We start from the raw sequence: 17,240 nt of genomic DNA on the forward strand, positions 1-17,240 counted from the left end.
CAAAAAGAAATGAAGAAACAGAATTACTGGAATACAGATGAACTAACAGATGACAATCCATCAGAGACCATTCTGGCCAACATGCTTGACTGCGTGGTGTTACAGAACAAACAGTACCCATTAAATGACAACATGAGGTTTAACCACTTCAAATGACATCATTTGCAGTTAACTAATGAGGAGCTGTTGGCCTTGGCATTAAGCAATTGACACAAATCACTTCAGACTTAGTCATTCTCACAGTGAACAGACGATACAGGCGAAATGAACAAAGCCATTCTTATCAGCAATCAGTTGCCAAATGACAAGATGGATGCTCGGGTTGGGGCGCCAAGGAAATCGGCGTGCTACTTTCAAGCAGACCAAGGACGAGTGAGATAAAGGCCGTCGGGCAGCCCGGCAGCCGTTCCTGCACAATGGGTCCATTGACGGGACCCAGCTTATAGCTGCAGCAGTACAGGCGCTTAGGCCCAACCGCTCTCTGTGTGGCGTGGCCACTGGGAGCTTTCTGAGCTTATCCAAATGCTAATAGGTCCCAAAGCTGACTGGAGCGTAGCCTTTCTTCTCCTCTCAACCTCCCACACGCTGCAGCTGACGGGAATGAGCAGAATTCATCTCTCTATCCCTTCCGTCCGCTATTTGGGCGCTGAAAGTATGAATGTGCCACTTGACTTTGCTTTACAGCTGCCCTCTGTGCTTACGGACGACATGCGCGCACACACACGCCACAAAGAGGTGGTCTTGCTGCCAAACATTTCCATAAAGGGGCCCAAAGACAGAGAGAGATGCCTGCAGAACAGACAAACGCCTGTGCACATTGTGTTTGAGAAGCTCAAGAGTTTCAATGTCAGACACTGTGCGACCAGTACAACAGAGTGTGGGTGAAGAAGTTAACCAGGCCCGGGTCCGGCACATTCTTCTCCTGGTCAGAGTCGCTGGCACGGTGTCTGCCAAGCGTGTGGATGAACCCGGCGAGGGCCTCTCTGGGAAAACAGTGGACAGGCGGACCAGCGAGCTGGCGCGTGGACTCGCAGCATCAATGCTGAGAGAGGTTATTGTTACGTGGAAGCTGCCAAAGCCTCCACCACCCCAAAGGCGGAGGGGTGGGGGTGGGAGCAAAAATATGTTTTCACTTTAGATGACGCCATGTTCTTTGTCTCCTCAAAATCCAGACGTATTTCCTTGATTTGGATCAAATGCTTCGAGTAGCGTGGACACTCTGTCTCTGCTTACCTCTCAGCCTCTAACTTTCTTTCTCGCTTCCCTGTCTTGGCTGTGCCAACTGACAACTTGTGGCAGCGTCTGCTTTCCATGTACATTCGTGGCAAAGTTTAGTCCAATAATTGAAACTCTCTTGTACTAAGCTGGACCTGTGCATCCCAAAGCAAACCACAGAGACAAGCAGGCTAATGGGAAACACACACAGGCTGATAAAAACCAAGCTGCTTTTTCAGAGCGAGCGGCCTCTCCTTTGAGACGCGCTCAGGACTCAGTGGTTCCCTGAAATGTTGATTAAACTCATGTGTAGCGCCGAAACGGAGCCTCCTTGTTCCAGACCCCAAAAACCTTAACTGAACCCTCCACTCAGGCCTCATTCTTGACAAATAGTAAAAAACTAAACCTCAACTTGGTGATTTATGTGCCAGAAGAGAGTTTGGAGCATCTTAAGGGCCATGGCAAAGTTCGTCCATTGTGACACTAATTGCACCACGGAGTTCATATCAGCGCATGTGGTTGTTTGATAGCCGTAATGGTCAGTTGATAGGCCGTGTGATGCAGAGTTAAGTGGGGTGGACTGCAAAAGTGAAGGCAAATGTGCTCTTCTGCAGCAGATACGATCCAAATACATCTGGAATAAGTCTGTTACGGAGCTAAAATCCATACAGTGAGTGATGAATGTGACGAATAAAGCCTGGGATTCTCAGGCTGAACTTTTAATCCTCTGATTAACTTCACAGAGTGGGACGTGTGCATCAGAAATAAGATGTGAGAGGGATAGGGGAATGTCAATGAGTAGAAAGAGCTAGACAGAGAGTGCGTTGTGCAGTAAAACTGATTATTACAAAAGCTTCTCTACTCCAATTTGTGTCTGAGTTTGTGGCGGCGAGGAAAAGCCTCTCCTGATTATCAAGAACTTTCTGAAGCACATTGCTCGAGAGACCTCAGCAGGCAGATCTGATAACTAAATCCTTGAGCTATACAGCGGTTGGTAGCATGATCACATGCCACATTAAAAGCTGCTTTAAAAGCAAAGATTCGGAAGAAAAGGACACTCGTGATCCCTCCCAATATAGGCTGAATAGGCTCAATCTCTAATACGCCGTCTTTGGTCTTGCTCGTTTTTGCCATTTCAGTGTGGTTTCTCCGCACCCTAAAAGGGCCTGACCTCCATTGACTTCTGAAGGGCCAGGATGTTAACGTCATTTAAGCATTGAATGTGTGTGTGTGTGTAACCATCAAGTGTGCCCGTGGCTCCTGCGGCGGCTGAGTGGCAAATCTCGTTGTCCACTTAAAGGTCAGCGCTGACCCTCTTGCAACCCTGCGCTGCTATTTATAATCAGCCCCCCACCTTCCAGCAGTTCCGGCACAAAGAGACAGCAGAGCGGGAGGGAGAGAGAGAGATCAGCGATAATGCTCGACACCACAGAAATACCAGAGTATCAGGCAGATGCCTGCTTCTCCGCCCCTCCGCGCTCCTCTCCTTCCATCTCGGTGTCACATTTAAATGTTAATCCATACTTGTCGTCGCCGACGGACGACTCTGTGACTAAAGAGCGGAGGCCAGTCAGAGGTGTAGCGGAGGCTTTTATTGCATTTGAAATGATTCTTTATGCTTTGCACAAAAAAAGGGAACGGAGCAGTTCTCTTGTTTCAGACCAATTAGACTAATCCTTCAACCTCGGCTTACAGGCAGAAATGAAAAGGGCTTTGAGGATTTGCTAACAAAGAATGCTGCATGACGTTCTTTCCGTGCTCACGTGGTAGCCTCTGCGCACAAATACATAATCAAAAACTCACCTTGCGCACACACACACACACGCATACCCCTCCTCCTGTGTCACCTGCACATAGAGGCCGTTTTTACATTTCCAGCAACTCAGCGGGGGTTGAGTGGTGGTGGAGCTGGCTGATTCATGTCTGAGTCACCACCGCCAAACACCTGAGGGATGGAGGAACGACAATGGTAGCCGGACCGACACACACACACACACACAGAATCAGCGGAGGACCAGTTTCACTGTATAACAGCCAATGTGGGACCCAGGGGACATGTGCATGTGTGTGTCCACCACCTGGACTATCTCACATGGAGCAGCAGCATCACCTGAGGCTTCGAATACACCCGAGACACAAACACACCAATGGCAAACTGGTCTAGCAGTAATCCCGCTGGTCTGATCCTCTACAGTATTCACCAATTCTTTTACCTCGTTTTACCTCCTGAGACTCTTTTCTTCTCACTCTCTCTTAATGCCCTCTCTTATCTAATACCAACCCTCTCCGTTTTCCATCTTTATCTCACACCTACCATACTTTTCTTTTTTTTTGTCTTGCTCTTTATCTATCTACTTGTCAGTCAGGGGGTCTGTCTGCACACCGGTGTGTAGAATCAATGCCAGTGTCCTATCAGGGATGGAGCCAGGACTCTATTGAGACATAGGTGGTTTTCACACCAGCCTTTTCAAATTCACACACGTTTTCAGGGCCTCTTGGCAAATGGCAGCGCAATGAGCGATGGCATTACCAGTTTTACTCCGTCTTTCATTGAAACACCTCCTGGAGGGATTTAGCACGGCGACAATGGGCTCCCTTAGAAGAGGACACAGAGACAAAATGTTTTTTTTTTTTAGCATCTGCTGTGCATCTAGATGACAGAAAGTGTCACATATACGACGGGAATTCACACGAACAATAGGCCGCGTTGCAAAGAATAAAGACTTTTCATTTGAGGGCAGGAAAAGTTCAAAAGTATTCATCATAAGAAAAGAATAGGATTTCTTTTTTTTTTTTTGGCGGCCAGATATTTAAGAGCTTATTAAAGGATTCCACATAAAGGGAATCACCCGCATGAGCTTTGGAACAGCACTTTTATCCCGGCACATAATTGCAACCAAATTACAATAATTGTGCCAATTAAAGTAATCCTGAATGAAGAGAGTGTCATCTTAATGTTTCAGTACTTGGGATAAGAGTCTCTCTAATTAAGACTGAATTGCCTGGCTACGTATTCATTCAGAGTGCGATTAGTGAGAAAAGAAAAAAAAAAAAGTTTTCAAGTGTCCGAGAAGTGCCTGGCTCTAGTCACGTCGCTGAGAGGCTGGGATTGTTTGGTTGATTAATGCAGGGTCAGAATAACAAAAACAGAGAGGAAGACAGGCTGAAGGAGTTGATTCTTCAGAAGCTGTGTCGTAAGAAGTAAAAGCACTAAAGTGCGTCACGATTTGGAGATTTGTTTTACACACAAAACGGGATAAACACAGTGACACTGCAATGAACAGCACTTCTAAACACTACAATTTTACCTGACAATGATTTCTCTGCTGTGTTCTGCCTCCTGCCCTGTGTGAACGTGTGTGTGTGTGTGTGTAAGCACGTTTGTTGAATGCAGCCTGCATCTCAGGGTCTGATTAATTACACTGATTCTCAGAGGAGTTGGGGGTGACATATGCTCTTGCACTGGTGTGAGAGTTAGGTCTGTGTGCGTGTGTGTGTGTGTGTGTGTGTGTTGCATGCGTACACACACACACACACACCAGCTTTACGTGTGATCTGAGGTGTGTGTGCATGCATATGTTCAAATGCTTGTAGTGGCAAATAGTGTTTGTACGTGTGCTCGTTTCAGTTACAGAGTGCATGCATTTTGCCACAGTTTGTGCATATGTGTGTAAGCGTGTCTATATATGCAATAGTTTGTGTGTGTGTGTGTTTGTGTGTGTGGGTGTGTGTAATGAACAGAGGATTCAGGTGCAGCGCCAGAAAACACACTCCTGAGTGCGGCGGGGGCATCCTGGCACAGACAGGGCACCAGATGTCAGAGCAGTGCAGGAACCTGCTCAGTGGACCAGTGACACTTTTTTTTTTTTTGCTCTAGTGCTGAAAACGGGATCTGGGCATCCAAGAATAAACTCTCTGAGGGGCCCGACTGAACCCGCCCCCATACATCATTAGGTCCAAATATGTTCACCCCTCAACCAAAGCACTGAACTATTTCACTTTCAAACAAATCACCACTGTCAAAATAATGTAAAACTAATAATTCAAGACATTGACTGACACTGTTGCCTAGAGACTGCATGAAGAGTCCTTTAAAAGTCCTTGCAGGTGTTTCCAGAGATACAGGAAGTGACTGATCAAGTCCTCCGATGTTGGATTCACTTATACTTCCATGCTAATCTGTCCGATTGATTCTCAGAGCTTTCTCTCGTACAATACAACTTGCCTAACATATCACTAGGGCTGCAACAACAACAACAACAACAATCATCAATTAATCTGCCAATTATTTCATTTAGTCGATTAATCATTCGATAAAATATTAGAAAACAGAGAGGTCGACATCATCAAATTGCTTGTTATGTCTGATCAACAGTCCAAAACCCAAATATATTTGGTTTACTATCATATAAAACAATGCACATCAGCAAATCTTCACATTTGAGAAGCTGGAACCAGTACATTGTTGTCATTTTTGCTTCAAAAATGACTTGAATGATTAATGGACTATCAAAAAATACAGACTCCACATCAATTGTACCGCTTTGCTAAGGACAATATCCCCACTGTTGAAGTGGAATACCCCCGCAATATCCCTATGGCTTGCTGGGAACGAATTTCTGAAGCTGCGTTTCAGTCAGGCAACAACTTTATCAGGCACTAGGAATCCTCATTACGAAGGTCACGGCACAGCAGTTCTCCTACGAACAACTCAAATAAGAGAAGAACCAATCACAGTTTAAGTTGAAGAAGAAATCAAAGGTATGTCAGTTCAGGATGCCAGAGACTGATGGTTTGGTATGGTTGTGTCTGTTGATCTGAAACAGCATCAGGTAGCAACCAAAAGGGACCTTCCACATCATTTACTTTCCCAAGACATCTTGACGAACTCTAGGTTGATTTGGGCGATGTGCTCACATCAGTGGAGCTATATTGGCAGAACATACTGTCTAAGTCCAAATGAGGTGAGCGAAGCATCATCAGCTCTTGACCGGAGGCTTCAAAATAAAAAGTTGAAATCTTCGCACCTTCACAACTTTTAACTACAGATTTTTGCTGACTTGGGCTTCCTTATATTCTTCTTTTGGCTTCTCCCGTTAGGGGTCACCAGAGCGGATAATCTGTTTCCATCTAGTTGGTAACCCGGGCCTTGACCGATCCGATATGGAAATCTGGTGATCCACATATTTGATTTGGCAGAACCCGGAGGAAATTTAATTTCAATTTTCTGTTTTCCAGCCATGTGATGATAAACACGAACACAATGAGAAAGAAGTAATATTTGAGGTGAAACGGAAAATAATTAAGGATTCATGTGTTAGACTGAGCTACCCACCATATAATCAGTAGTCTGCTGTTGCTCCACAGATAGCGGGCAAAACATGAAAACGTCAGGAGATGTAAAGAAGCGTCTACCCTATAACATATTAAAATATGCATTTTTTGCAAATTAAGATTTAAGGACAAAAGAATCCCCTAATTTGCATATTTATTTATTTTGGACCAAAAGTATTGAACTTGTGTATAACCTTGTATGTAAGCTTTCCGATAACCAGAGAACCATACTGTTATGTTTATTTTTGAAGAAGATATGTGTGTCTACAGGAGGGGTGGTCGTCCAATATGGGTCAAATTTGAGGGGCCCTGTCTATGTTGCTCATTCTGGTTAACCAAACCGTGTTCTAAAACTCTCTCATATAGGTGAACATGTAGGAAAAGATGTGAGAGACTGAGGTGAGAAAGTGATGAATCAAGCCACATGTCTACCATGTCCTTGAGCAACATCCACAACCTGTACTTGCGCAGTCACTTGGAATCACTCTACAGTTAGCTATTTTAGTGGACGCTTTTCTGTAATGTAATGACTCTAAACAACATCAAGGAAATAAACATACAAAAGCCCATTAACGGTCTTTGGAAATGGCTGCTTTAATGCAATAACCATGGAGCAGGAGAGAGCTAGGTTAGCTATAGTCATTAAGTCTCTAATGGCAGCTAAAACAAGGAACAACTGACTCCTGAGAAGAGATGGAGAAGGAAGAAATGATACAGCTGAAAAGGATAGTCACAAGGCTGCAGGCTGCAAATTCAATTAGCCGGTGATCGAAAAAACATCGTTCGAAACACAGATTTAGGGCTGTTAATTTGACGGCTACAAATACGAGGGTCGGTCCAAAACACTTGTTGTTTTGTTTTCTGTTCCGCTTCTGTCGGCGTGCTGGGCAGGCCACGACGCTGGCTCGCTGCTCGAGGTGTAATTTAGAGTTTTCCCTGCAGAACTAGTGAGACAAACATTTGTGTGCATGTGTGTGTGTGTAAGCATGATTGCTTTGAGCCAATATCTCCTACAGACAGACAGTGCCATCTTTGTTACACAGTTCTTTCCCCCTGCTACCTTGCATTAGTCTGGGCAGCCTCCGGTCTTACCGTTAATGATAGAAATCGCTGAGGTTATTAACCGATTACACATTCTCCATCAGATTAGGAAGGCTGTACTGGCCCGCTCCCGCTACGGGAATTAGCGCTACACATTTCTCTTCACGCCGTGTCCTACAATGACACTTCACAGCCCTTCATGGCACTTGTTATTGCCAGGCAAGTTGCTAAAAACAGCTTTTAGCCGTTTTTGAAAGCGTGTGTGTTTGTGTGAGATATGAGGGGAAGGTGGGCGAGGGTTTCTATTTTTTTCTCTCTTTTTCTAGGAGTTCAGGTGCATGCCACAGAGAGTAGCTGTCACCTTCAGCACTGAGAGGCACTCTATGTAAACTCATGCAATATTTCCCCATGGTTTAGTAGTGTGTGGCTCAATTTAGTTTTAATCTAGAAGGTTAGGCAGGGCATAAAACTGAGACCATCTCTTCACACTGAGCCCAATTTAAAGGCAAGAATCCTAAATTTAAATTTGAATTTTTACCTTTAAAGAGATGGAGATGGAAAACCCACCTCATGGTGCCTTCAAATGGGGTCGTGTTTACCGTGTTCACGAGAAGAGTCCATATGAACGCCCCCCTCTTGTGGTATTCTATTATGGAAAGTTTCTGAAAGCTCAGAGTTAGTTGTGATGTGTTTGTTGACGTCAGAAATGTCGGAGGCCATAGAAGTTCATTTTTCGGTGTAATCTTAGAATATGTCTGAGGCAAATGTTGATATTCCCAACTGACTAATCTTTTTCCTCTGTCATTAGGCCTTTTCATCTCCTGCATTGTGTTACCCACTTGCTAGCTTGTTAAATTGTAAGCCTCTAGTGGCTTCTAGATGCCGACAGTAACGTTAATATTGCTGTTGCTTAGCAGCGGTATTCTCACGACTTAACCGCTTGAAAGCGCCAAGCATATTGTGAACACGACTTACCATGTTGTAAATACGAGCTGAGGAGTTTCATTTGAAGGCATTAGTTGTATGATTTATCTAGCTATGATTTACTAAATGTCATATTTCTGATGCTCGGTGTACTGTGGTCTACTGAGCTGCAGCAAGCCTCACAAAGAGGAGAGGAAAGGAAGAGCATGCTGCTTTGTGACTGAGATGCAGGGCGACAGTTGACCTATAAGGGGCTGACTCACCCCCACGTTCACTTCACCACTAATATATTCACTTAGTAACGCTCAGGGGATGTGCAGTACCGCTGTGTAAAAATGGTTGAGCACGACAACTAGTCACATGAATCCATGTTAAAACACAAAGGTCTGAACCACGTTGGTGTTTGTGGTAACAGAATTAAACAAAAACGATGCTAACTATAAGATACAGGAAATGGTTGAGTTTAAGCTACGAAATAAGATGTGTGATACGTGTGAGTGTGAGCACACGTGCATATTCGCTGCTGAAAAGGAGAGCAAAGAGAAGTAGCTCTCCATTTCTCAAGCAGATAGACAGTCGGAAGAGGGGGCCTGAGGTTCTGAGAGGCCAGTCAAGTGCTCATCCATCGCTATAAGGGAAAAAGACAGAATATCTCATCCAGAACAAAAAAAAGGGACTTAAGAGATCATAAGGAAGGGTAAAAAAAGAGCAGAGCGACAGAAAAAGAGACACAGACAGAGGCCTGAGTCTTATCAGCGGAAGATTAGTGCGAGAGATAAGGCCTCTAGGCAAGGCGTTGTGTTTAGCCCGTTTGAGGCTTCCTGTCATCATCATTAAGGCCGCTCCTCCGACGGCCACTGCAGAACAGAGCAGCCATTTGGAAAGACACCCCAGCGAGGAGGAAGATGAAGAAAGACAGGACCGTTGGTCAAAAAACAAGACTAAGTCTAATGAGCAGTGTAAGCACAATCCGACGCTGTGGCGAAGGCACTTGAAACCAGGCCTTTGGTGAGATGTAGAAACACTGCAGAATTTTATGGCTGTACTAGCGTATAATTATATCTCCCACTTTTATTTTCCCCAATAATTATGGTAAAAGTGTGGACATTTCCTTTAGGGTGTCCACTATACTTAAACATAATAAAGATATACAACAGAGATGTGTAGTGACATATTTTTCCACATAAATTAACAATTATAAAAAGGACATATCCAGCAAAATAATCGAGTTACAGCCTTCTGACTATGATGCTTCTCATCTTGTACTCTGTCCTCCCCTCATGTAACACTGAACCGCCGTATGAAAAAATGAAAGGTAATGCCTATTGTCCTCGGAAAACCAACATAAACCTAGTCTAATGAGGCAGCGGTTTGCCTCGGAGATGGGGGAGGGAGGGTTGTCTGCTGGATGTAGCTGGCTGACTGGCTGACAGTAACTGTCTGTGACGCTTCCCTGCCGCAGGAGTCGTAGGCGCTAGTGTATTGTGACAGAGTGCAACCTTTAAAGGCCATCGACTGATGCACAGCAGCACACAAACCCGGCGTCTCGGGCCTGTGTCGGCCTCCTCCTCTTGTCTGCGGTGAGCACGCCTAAAAGCATCCGTGCGACCACACACATACAAAGGCAAGAACAGTCATACTCTATACACACACACAGTACAGGCACAAGAGTTTTTTCCTTCACTGCTCAACCAAACATGTCAATTATCCCTTGTCCAGTTTTAAGGAAATGTGTCCCTTCGTGAATCTGGAGAAGTCCAGGCTATAATGCAGTCATCATTTGCCTTGTGCATTATGATCAATTACAAAATCTGTCTGTCAGTTGCCAATTAGTGTGGCACTGAAAGCCATTGGCAGGGACCGTGGTGGACTAATGGAGCCCACACGGAAAACAAAATCCTCTACTGCCACCTCCTGGTCAAAGTTACGTATATCAGTATTTAAAAAGAGAACATCAAGAAATGTTTACTGACTTAAATTCTGTTCTGGCTTTTTCATCTCCTCAGGAAGGTCAGCACACAGAAGCAACTCTGCAGGGATTCAGCGGTTTACCGACAACGCTGGGTCCTTAAGCTGAACTCACCTGACCTAATTTCCATTTTATCTTACGTTAAAGGTCACCTCAGTCTGCTAATGTCATGCCTCAAGTTAGAAAGGACGTGATGGAAAGACAATAAAACAGGACAGAAGAAAGGAAGAATGAAACAAGGAAAGATACGATGCAGATGTATTGAAGAAGCATGTACACCTTGTAGGTCAGATTAGGAACTAAAGAGGGGGGTGATTGTGTCTGTCTATGTGTGTTTGTACCTCTCATAGATTGTCTTGAGAGAGATATGGTCAGACACTCCGTCTGCCTCCTCCAAAAACAGGATGATCCACGACGTCCTGTAAGGCCACTCCTCTGTCAGGTTGATCCACGACGCCAGCCGATCCCAGTTGAAGACGATCTGATTGGCCCGCAGCAGACGACCTGTCAACAACGGTGAGGAGGATGAGAGGCCTTAGAAGTCACAGGGCTACTCTTTCTCAACGCGCCTGAGAAAACAAACATCTCAGGAATGTGCATCCTCATGATCGTCTCTGTCGATTAATAATCCGTCCAAAGTTGTGGCATTAAGACTAGAGAAGTGAGCTTGTAACTGTAAAGTTATCAGTTTCAGAATCACAAAGAGATGTTGAGATGATTTTGGAACCGTAACATGTTTTACATCAAATATAATATCTTGTAAATACACTATACAGTATGTTTGGCATGTTTATGGTTCCCATCTCACCAACTAATCATCTACGGAGGCTTGTTGTGTCAACACAAGCTGGCCAACATCAAACGGTCTAGCGTCAATCTGCTGCTCGGTTCTGTTAGCCTCGTATAAATCTGTCAATATATGGATGGATTTGTGTCCATCATTTTTGAAATCTTAACTTGCTGTCATGTCATTATTGCAAATGCAAATAATATTAATTGTTAATTTAAATCCCTGCCTACGCTTCATTAAAATGCTTGGATAAATGCACCGCCTCTGCAACCACCTGTTGACCCCTGCTGGTCTTGAATTAAACCCCGTCAGAGCTTTGTTTTGTGTTTTCTTTTCCTCCTCCATCCCCAGTTATATTTCTCCAATGTCTGACTATACTTAGCCATCCAAGCCCCTTAAAATGAGTTAAAGCTGCAGTCGGTCACTATATCCTGACAGTAGTGCATGAGACAGATAATCCGTGAAAAACATCATGTTCCTCTGCCTCCCCCTCGTGCTCGTAATGGCATTTGCGAGTTTCTACCACACCCGAATCTAAACAACCAATCGGAGCCGAGCTGGAGCCAGCCAGTCTCTGGGCAGCCGACGAACTCCGATCAAACGGTCAAACTAGGCAGCACCGATCAAATGTGAATCAATATTCTGTTACTGTAATGCCTATTTCTCGCCTTTAATGTTTTCAGGAACATCTTGTAGTGTACTGTTTAGCTGTAAAATTTGAAAGTTTGTGACCCGGCAGCCATGTTGAGATCAGTTGAGGAAATACCAAGCACCGCCCACCAGCCGGTTCACAGGAGGACAAAGAGGAACGTGATTGTTTTCAGATTACCTGTCTCATGCACTACATGTCAGGATATAGTGACCGTTTAACAAAAATATTTTTTCAATAAGTGACTGACTGTAGCTTTAAATTAGGGATGAATAACTTTGATGTTGCTGTAAAGACAAAATGTAATTTGTTAATATTCTGAGATGAGGGTGGTGCTTAAGCAGAACATAGTTTATATTCTTTACCTGTGATAGAAACGATGTTGAGCAGCCTCCTCATGGTCTGTGGGCTGATGTCACTGAACCAGTCCTCGGTGACCAGCAGCTTGGTCAGGTCGAAGGACATCTGTCTGGTGACGGTCCTCTGCATCTGCCGACGCCGGTATGTGTCCTTAACAGAGCGAGTGCACAAAGAAAACTCAAATTAGCATGAGATCGGAAATTTCCCATGTTTGGAATTCGTCGTATTCCCAGCTGGCTTGGCTTGTCTCCACGACTACGGTTTCATTTGTTGTTTTAATGCAACTTTAATATATCAGAATGGTATTTTTATTAGAACTCTAAAAGCAGTTTATCTGTGGGAAAGCAGGAACCGTCCTACAGTCACAGCTAAAGTGAAACAAAAGCATTAACATTACTGTCGACCCTTGCAGAGGTTTCGATTACTTGTGCGTCATCCCTGCGAGCTGTGCATCATGAAACAGGAGAGCAGGCGTTTCAGGATCGCCATGTCATCTCGGGTCATGTCACTGTAAAACCTTATGCTTGAATACACTGAGGAATACATGTAGATGGGTGGATAGGGCCTTGTGTTCTCATATTCTTGACTTGCTATCCATGTTTAACTGTACTTACATGCAACCTAATTATACATTTATGGGCTATTTTCATTTTAAATGGTATGATTTTATGTAAGCACATCAATGGTACTACAACTTTTGCAGCAACATACAGGCAGTTACTGACTTTAAAGATAATCTAAAAGTTTGCAGCTTAACCTTATGAATGGGGTGTGAGTGAAACCAAATAAAAACTTTCATTTTGTCACTCTACTGATCAGCTTCTTTCTGTCTTCCCTTCTTTTCTTGAGCAAAACATATAATTCCCTGTGACTGCAAATAAAAATATCAAAGAGCCACTGTCCGAGGCTGAACCATCATGACACACAGACGAGCTATTGACACAGATCTAGCAGAGAACATCTGTGATGATATCAGACAGCTCAACGTGGTCATGAGCCAAGGCGAGGCTTTTGGTCGACTTTGAAGTCGTAACGCCGGTCTCATGACCTCTTTCTCTGAGAGATGAAACATATGGCCACCACTCAGTCAGAACTGAAAAGGTCTATCATACAAACAGTCCTGTGTGGCTGACTTTCCAATATATATAGACTTTTACTGCTTCATTTAGATGATTGGTTTTATATCTACTGGTTCTTTTCCTTGTTGGTACACTGTAAAAAATAGTTATACTTTGAGAGGTCCTAGAACTGAATGCATTCCAGGAAATAATAATTTTCCTTATAAAAAGGGGATTCATTTAATTACAATAAATGGAAATAAGATGGTAGAGATATTCCTAATGCCATCCACAACTTGAGAAGCCACATGAAAATGGAGAGCCACTAATTCATTTTCCCCTCCTGCCCTCATTTTAATCTCCACTTGCAGAAAGAGGGCCCTCCTGCCAAGAGCTAGCGAGTGTCGGAGGGCAAATAAAAAGAGCACGCCGCCCCATAATAGAAGGGCCAACACCAATAATTGAGGGTACTAGATAAACCCGAGGTACAAACAAATGTCAAACAAACAAACAAGCGAGGGAGGCGGGAAGGAGGGAGGGGTAGTGGGAAGGTCTCGCAGGGGGGGAGGACGGCATCAGCGACAGCAGCAGTCACTTAGCCTCCTGCCAGCAGACCTGGTGCCAGTGTTTTGTCACAGGGACCCACTGCTGCTAGGCCTTGTCATTAGGCTGTGGCAACGCAGCAGGAAGGATAAACAGTCATTACATCAATTACACCAGGAACCTTGGCCGCATACCGAGCACCTCTCTTTTCGTCTCGGTGTGCCTCCTTCTGTCCTCTGGCCTCCGCACTGCCTGCCAACCAACCAACGCCACGCCTGTACTGAACCCCCCTTCAGGGAGGAGCAGTGAGGGTTTCTAGGGCAGCATCTCTAACCCTAATCCAATGTTTTCTCATCGCGCTGTGGTGAACTAACTGCATTTTAATTTTGTTTGATTAATGTCAAGACATTAAGCGTTCATTTCCAGCTGTATGATGTTTCCGGATAGCATGAGTATCGTGGGAAAACAAATTTATTTTACCTCGTTCTATAAACAATACATCTGTCTCCGTTTTAATTTTGTATCGAAAGCTTCTCTGCAATTTGTTATTATTGTTGTAATTTTTTTATTTGGTTGTCATGGGCTAGGATGGATGGATATACAAGATTTAAGGCTTTAGAAACTTGATTGATTTCCATTGTGTAACGTTTAAACGTTTAAATGGACTTGCTCCTCAGCCTTTCTGCAAATACATAGAGAGATTACAGAGCTGCAGCTGCAGCTTTAAGTGGCAACTGTAAGGTTAAATTTTGCAAAAAACATCTTTTGCTCAGACAGCTTTTTCTGTAAAAGGAACAAAGTCCTGGAACTAGCTGCCTGATCACTTGAAAGTTGCTGCAAACCTCATCACTTTCAAGAGGGCTACCAAATTAAGCTAATTCAGCAAAAAATCTGTACCCATGTCTAGCTTTTAAATGTAATGTTTTTATGTGTGCTCTATTGTACCTCACTGTTCTACTCTCCTAGTTTCATAAAAGCCCTTCTAGGGATGGGTGTTGCAAATTAGCATTCGCTATAAACACTATGATACATTGCATTAGATAGCATTTTTCAGTTTGTCTATGTGTTTTGTATCCGTCCTTACCAAATAAACCATAAATAAATCAATAATAATGGGGTGTGAACTGTGTCTATTTAGGGTGACAAGCATATTAAACAGTGCTTGATATATTGGTCTTGGTTTATCTAATTTGGATTTACTATAATCCTACTCTTAGATTTGTATTTTCTATTATTGCCTGTCTATCATTATTATCATTCTTCCACCTATGACTCATATTGCATCCCCAGCCATTTGAGAATTCTCTTTGAATTGCCTCTCCCATAGTCTCTTTGTTTATGTGCCATGTTTCTTCCTCGTCTTCTTTAGTTAGAGAGCTTAGGGTGGGGTTGGGAACCATTGATGTGGGGCTGTAAACCCCAACAAAACATTGTATGTGATATTGGTCTATACTAATAAACTTGAATTGAATAGCGGTTACCCTGCGGTTTAGGGCATTCTTGCTGCCAAACTTGGCCTGGTCTTGGCTCAGGCTGCTCTGAGACATCCTCCTGTCCATGTCGTCATTCCATCCTGGACAGAAAAAGAGAGACAAAGTGAATGACAGCTGACCAATGCATTTGAATAAATAAATATTGTGTCTCTATTCAAATAGAACTGTTGCTTCGGAACCTCTCAATTTATGCCTCAAAACTGTTCGCAATCCTTCATATATGTGTACACAATACAGTATGTTATCCTTTACCCTCAGCAGGCGATGGCTCTCCATTGACGGGGGTCGCCATGCAGAGTTTTTTGGCCGCGCTGAGGCCTCTGCTGTTGAGGAATACTGGCAGGTGGACGATGTTCCTCATGTAGTCGTGTCCGTTGATGTTGGAGTCTCTCAGCACACTGTTGAGGTTTTGGTTGATAGCTTTGATGATGATATGGGGGTCACTGGCAAAGATGGAAATAAAAGGACCTTTGGAGAAGAGCACCCTCACCTGGAAGGAGAAAGGAACCAGAAGTTAGTGTGTAAAGGACATCTGTCACCAGCTTTATTGTTATTCCATAAAACATAGTTGATTAGTGAACTAATCAGTCGTTTTGGTCTAGGTTGATTAAGATGTCTTTAGTTGATTAGTCCCTTTTTCTGCTTTTTTGCTCCTGAATGACTTACTTCTAAGAAAATTATGAGCACATCTCTGGTAAACACGAGATTTAAAGTGGTGCTTTTGTGTGATTCTGTGGAGAAACTCAGTTTTATAGAGTGTTAAGTCTACTGAGAATCTCTTTGGTCGAGGACAGCCCTACCATAAAACATGTTTTTCAAACTATGATACCGGCACTACTAGTTGTAATTAAAAAAAAAAGCCATGATGCTCTCAGATACAGGGTTGTTAGCATAGCAGATCCCTCTGTGTCCTCCACTTTGATGTCAAAATGGGTAGTTTACAATCAATCAAATATAACATGACAGCCAGAGGCAACAGTCAGCTGTAGTACTTAAACTTAATGACTCCTGTGAGAACTGACTGTCCGCAGCACATGGTGTTGGGGGATTTCCACTCTGCTAACTAAGGGACATTGTCCAAGTGTCACAGGACATTGATTTGTGCTACATGCATACATGGTCTGTCAAGCCCTGACCAACAGGATGACGAACCTCTGTCCCTACAGCAGCTGTTAGCACCATCAACTAAGGCGCCATCACATGATGTGCATCTTTAATGCACATTATTTGGTTGGAAAAATAAACAAACTGAAAAAAGATGGTTTCCATGCGACTGGGAGGTGCTTGAGATGAGATTATTACATTAGCACACAGGAGGTTGCCATCTTCACTGGGATTACTTCATCAAATAATAACATTTGGCTAAAGGAAATTTTATTACAGCAGCTGGGAGGAAGAGTCTAAACTTGGAGGCGAGCTGAGGCAGCTGGGAACACCGTGGTGGCTGCACAGTATTAGAGATGTGTGGGCTCTGTGTGCACAGGTGAAAGACCCACTGAAAGTTAAGGCCACATGGCAGCAGCCACGGTTAGAAATTTGCTTGAGTGACAGATGTTGAAAGATGTAATTGCTTCATATTATCTCGTTATCAGTCATGAGGACGCCGCGCTCATCATTTATGTTCCCACCCACGCACAGAAGCATGTGCAAGCACGCACCGTGTCCAGCATCTGCAGAACTTTGTCCTGCTCGCAGGCGTCCAGTCCGTCGATGATGACGGCCATGCGTGTCTGGTTCTGGGTGAAGCCATCAATGGTTTTGGCCATTTTTGACATTAGCTCCACTTCATGCTTCAGAACCTGGTGTGAGACAGAGGGAAGCAAATCAATGTCTCAAAACAGGGAAAAGGGAAATTGATTGGATT

General features: G+C 43.8%; 1 protein-coding gene across 5 annotated transcripts in view; it reads right to left on the reverse strand.

Annotated features, from left to right (window-relative positions):
* Window positions 1-17,240, reverse strand: part of kidins220a (kinase D-interacting substrate 220a) — a 55,524-nt gene that overhangs the window by 18,432 nt on the left and 19,852 nt on the right. For all 5 annotated transcript variants that reach the window (XM_037796182.1, XM_037796178.1, XM_037796179.1 and 2 more), the window contains exons 19-23: window positions 17,035-17,175; window positions 15,629-15,866; window positions 15,365-15,456; window positions 12,288-12,432; window positions 10,825-10,987 (exon numbers count right to left, since the gene is read on the reverse strand). In XM_037796182.1, the coding sequence (XP_037652110.1) occupies window positions 10,825-10,987; window positions 12,288-12,432; window positions 15,365-15,456; window positions 15,629-15,866; window positions 17,035-17,175 (779 nt within the window). The remainder of the gene's footprint in view (window positions 1-10,824; window positions 10,988-12,287; window positions 12,433-15,364; window positions 15,457-15,628; window positions 15,867-17,034; window positions 17,176-17,240) is intronic.

The sequence above is a fragment of the Sebastes umbrosus genome, chromosome 16, assembly GCF_015220745.1.
Source record: "Sebastes umbrosus isolate fSebUmb1 chromosome 16, fSebUmb1.pri, whole genome shotgun sequence".
NCBI lineage: Eukaryota > Metazoa > Chordata > Actinopteri > Perciformes > Sebastidae > Sebastes > Sebastes umbrosus.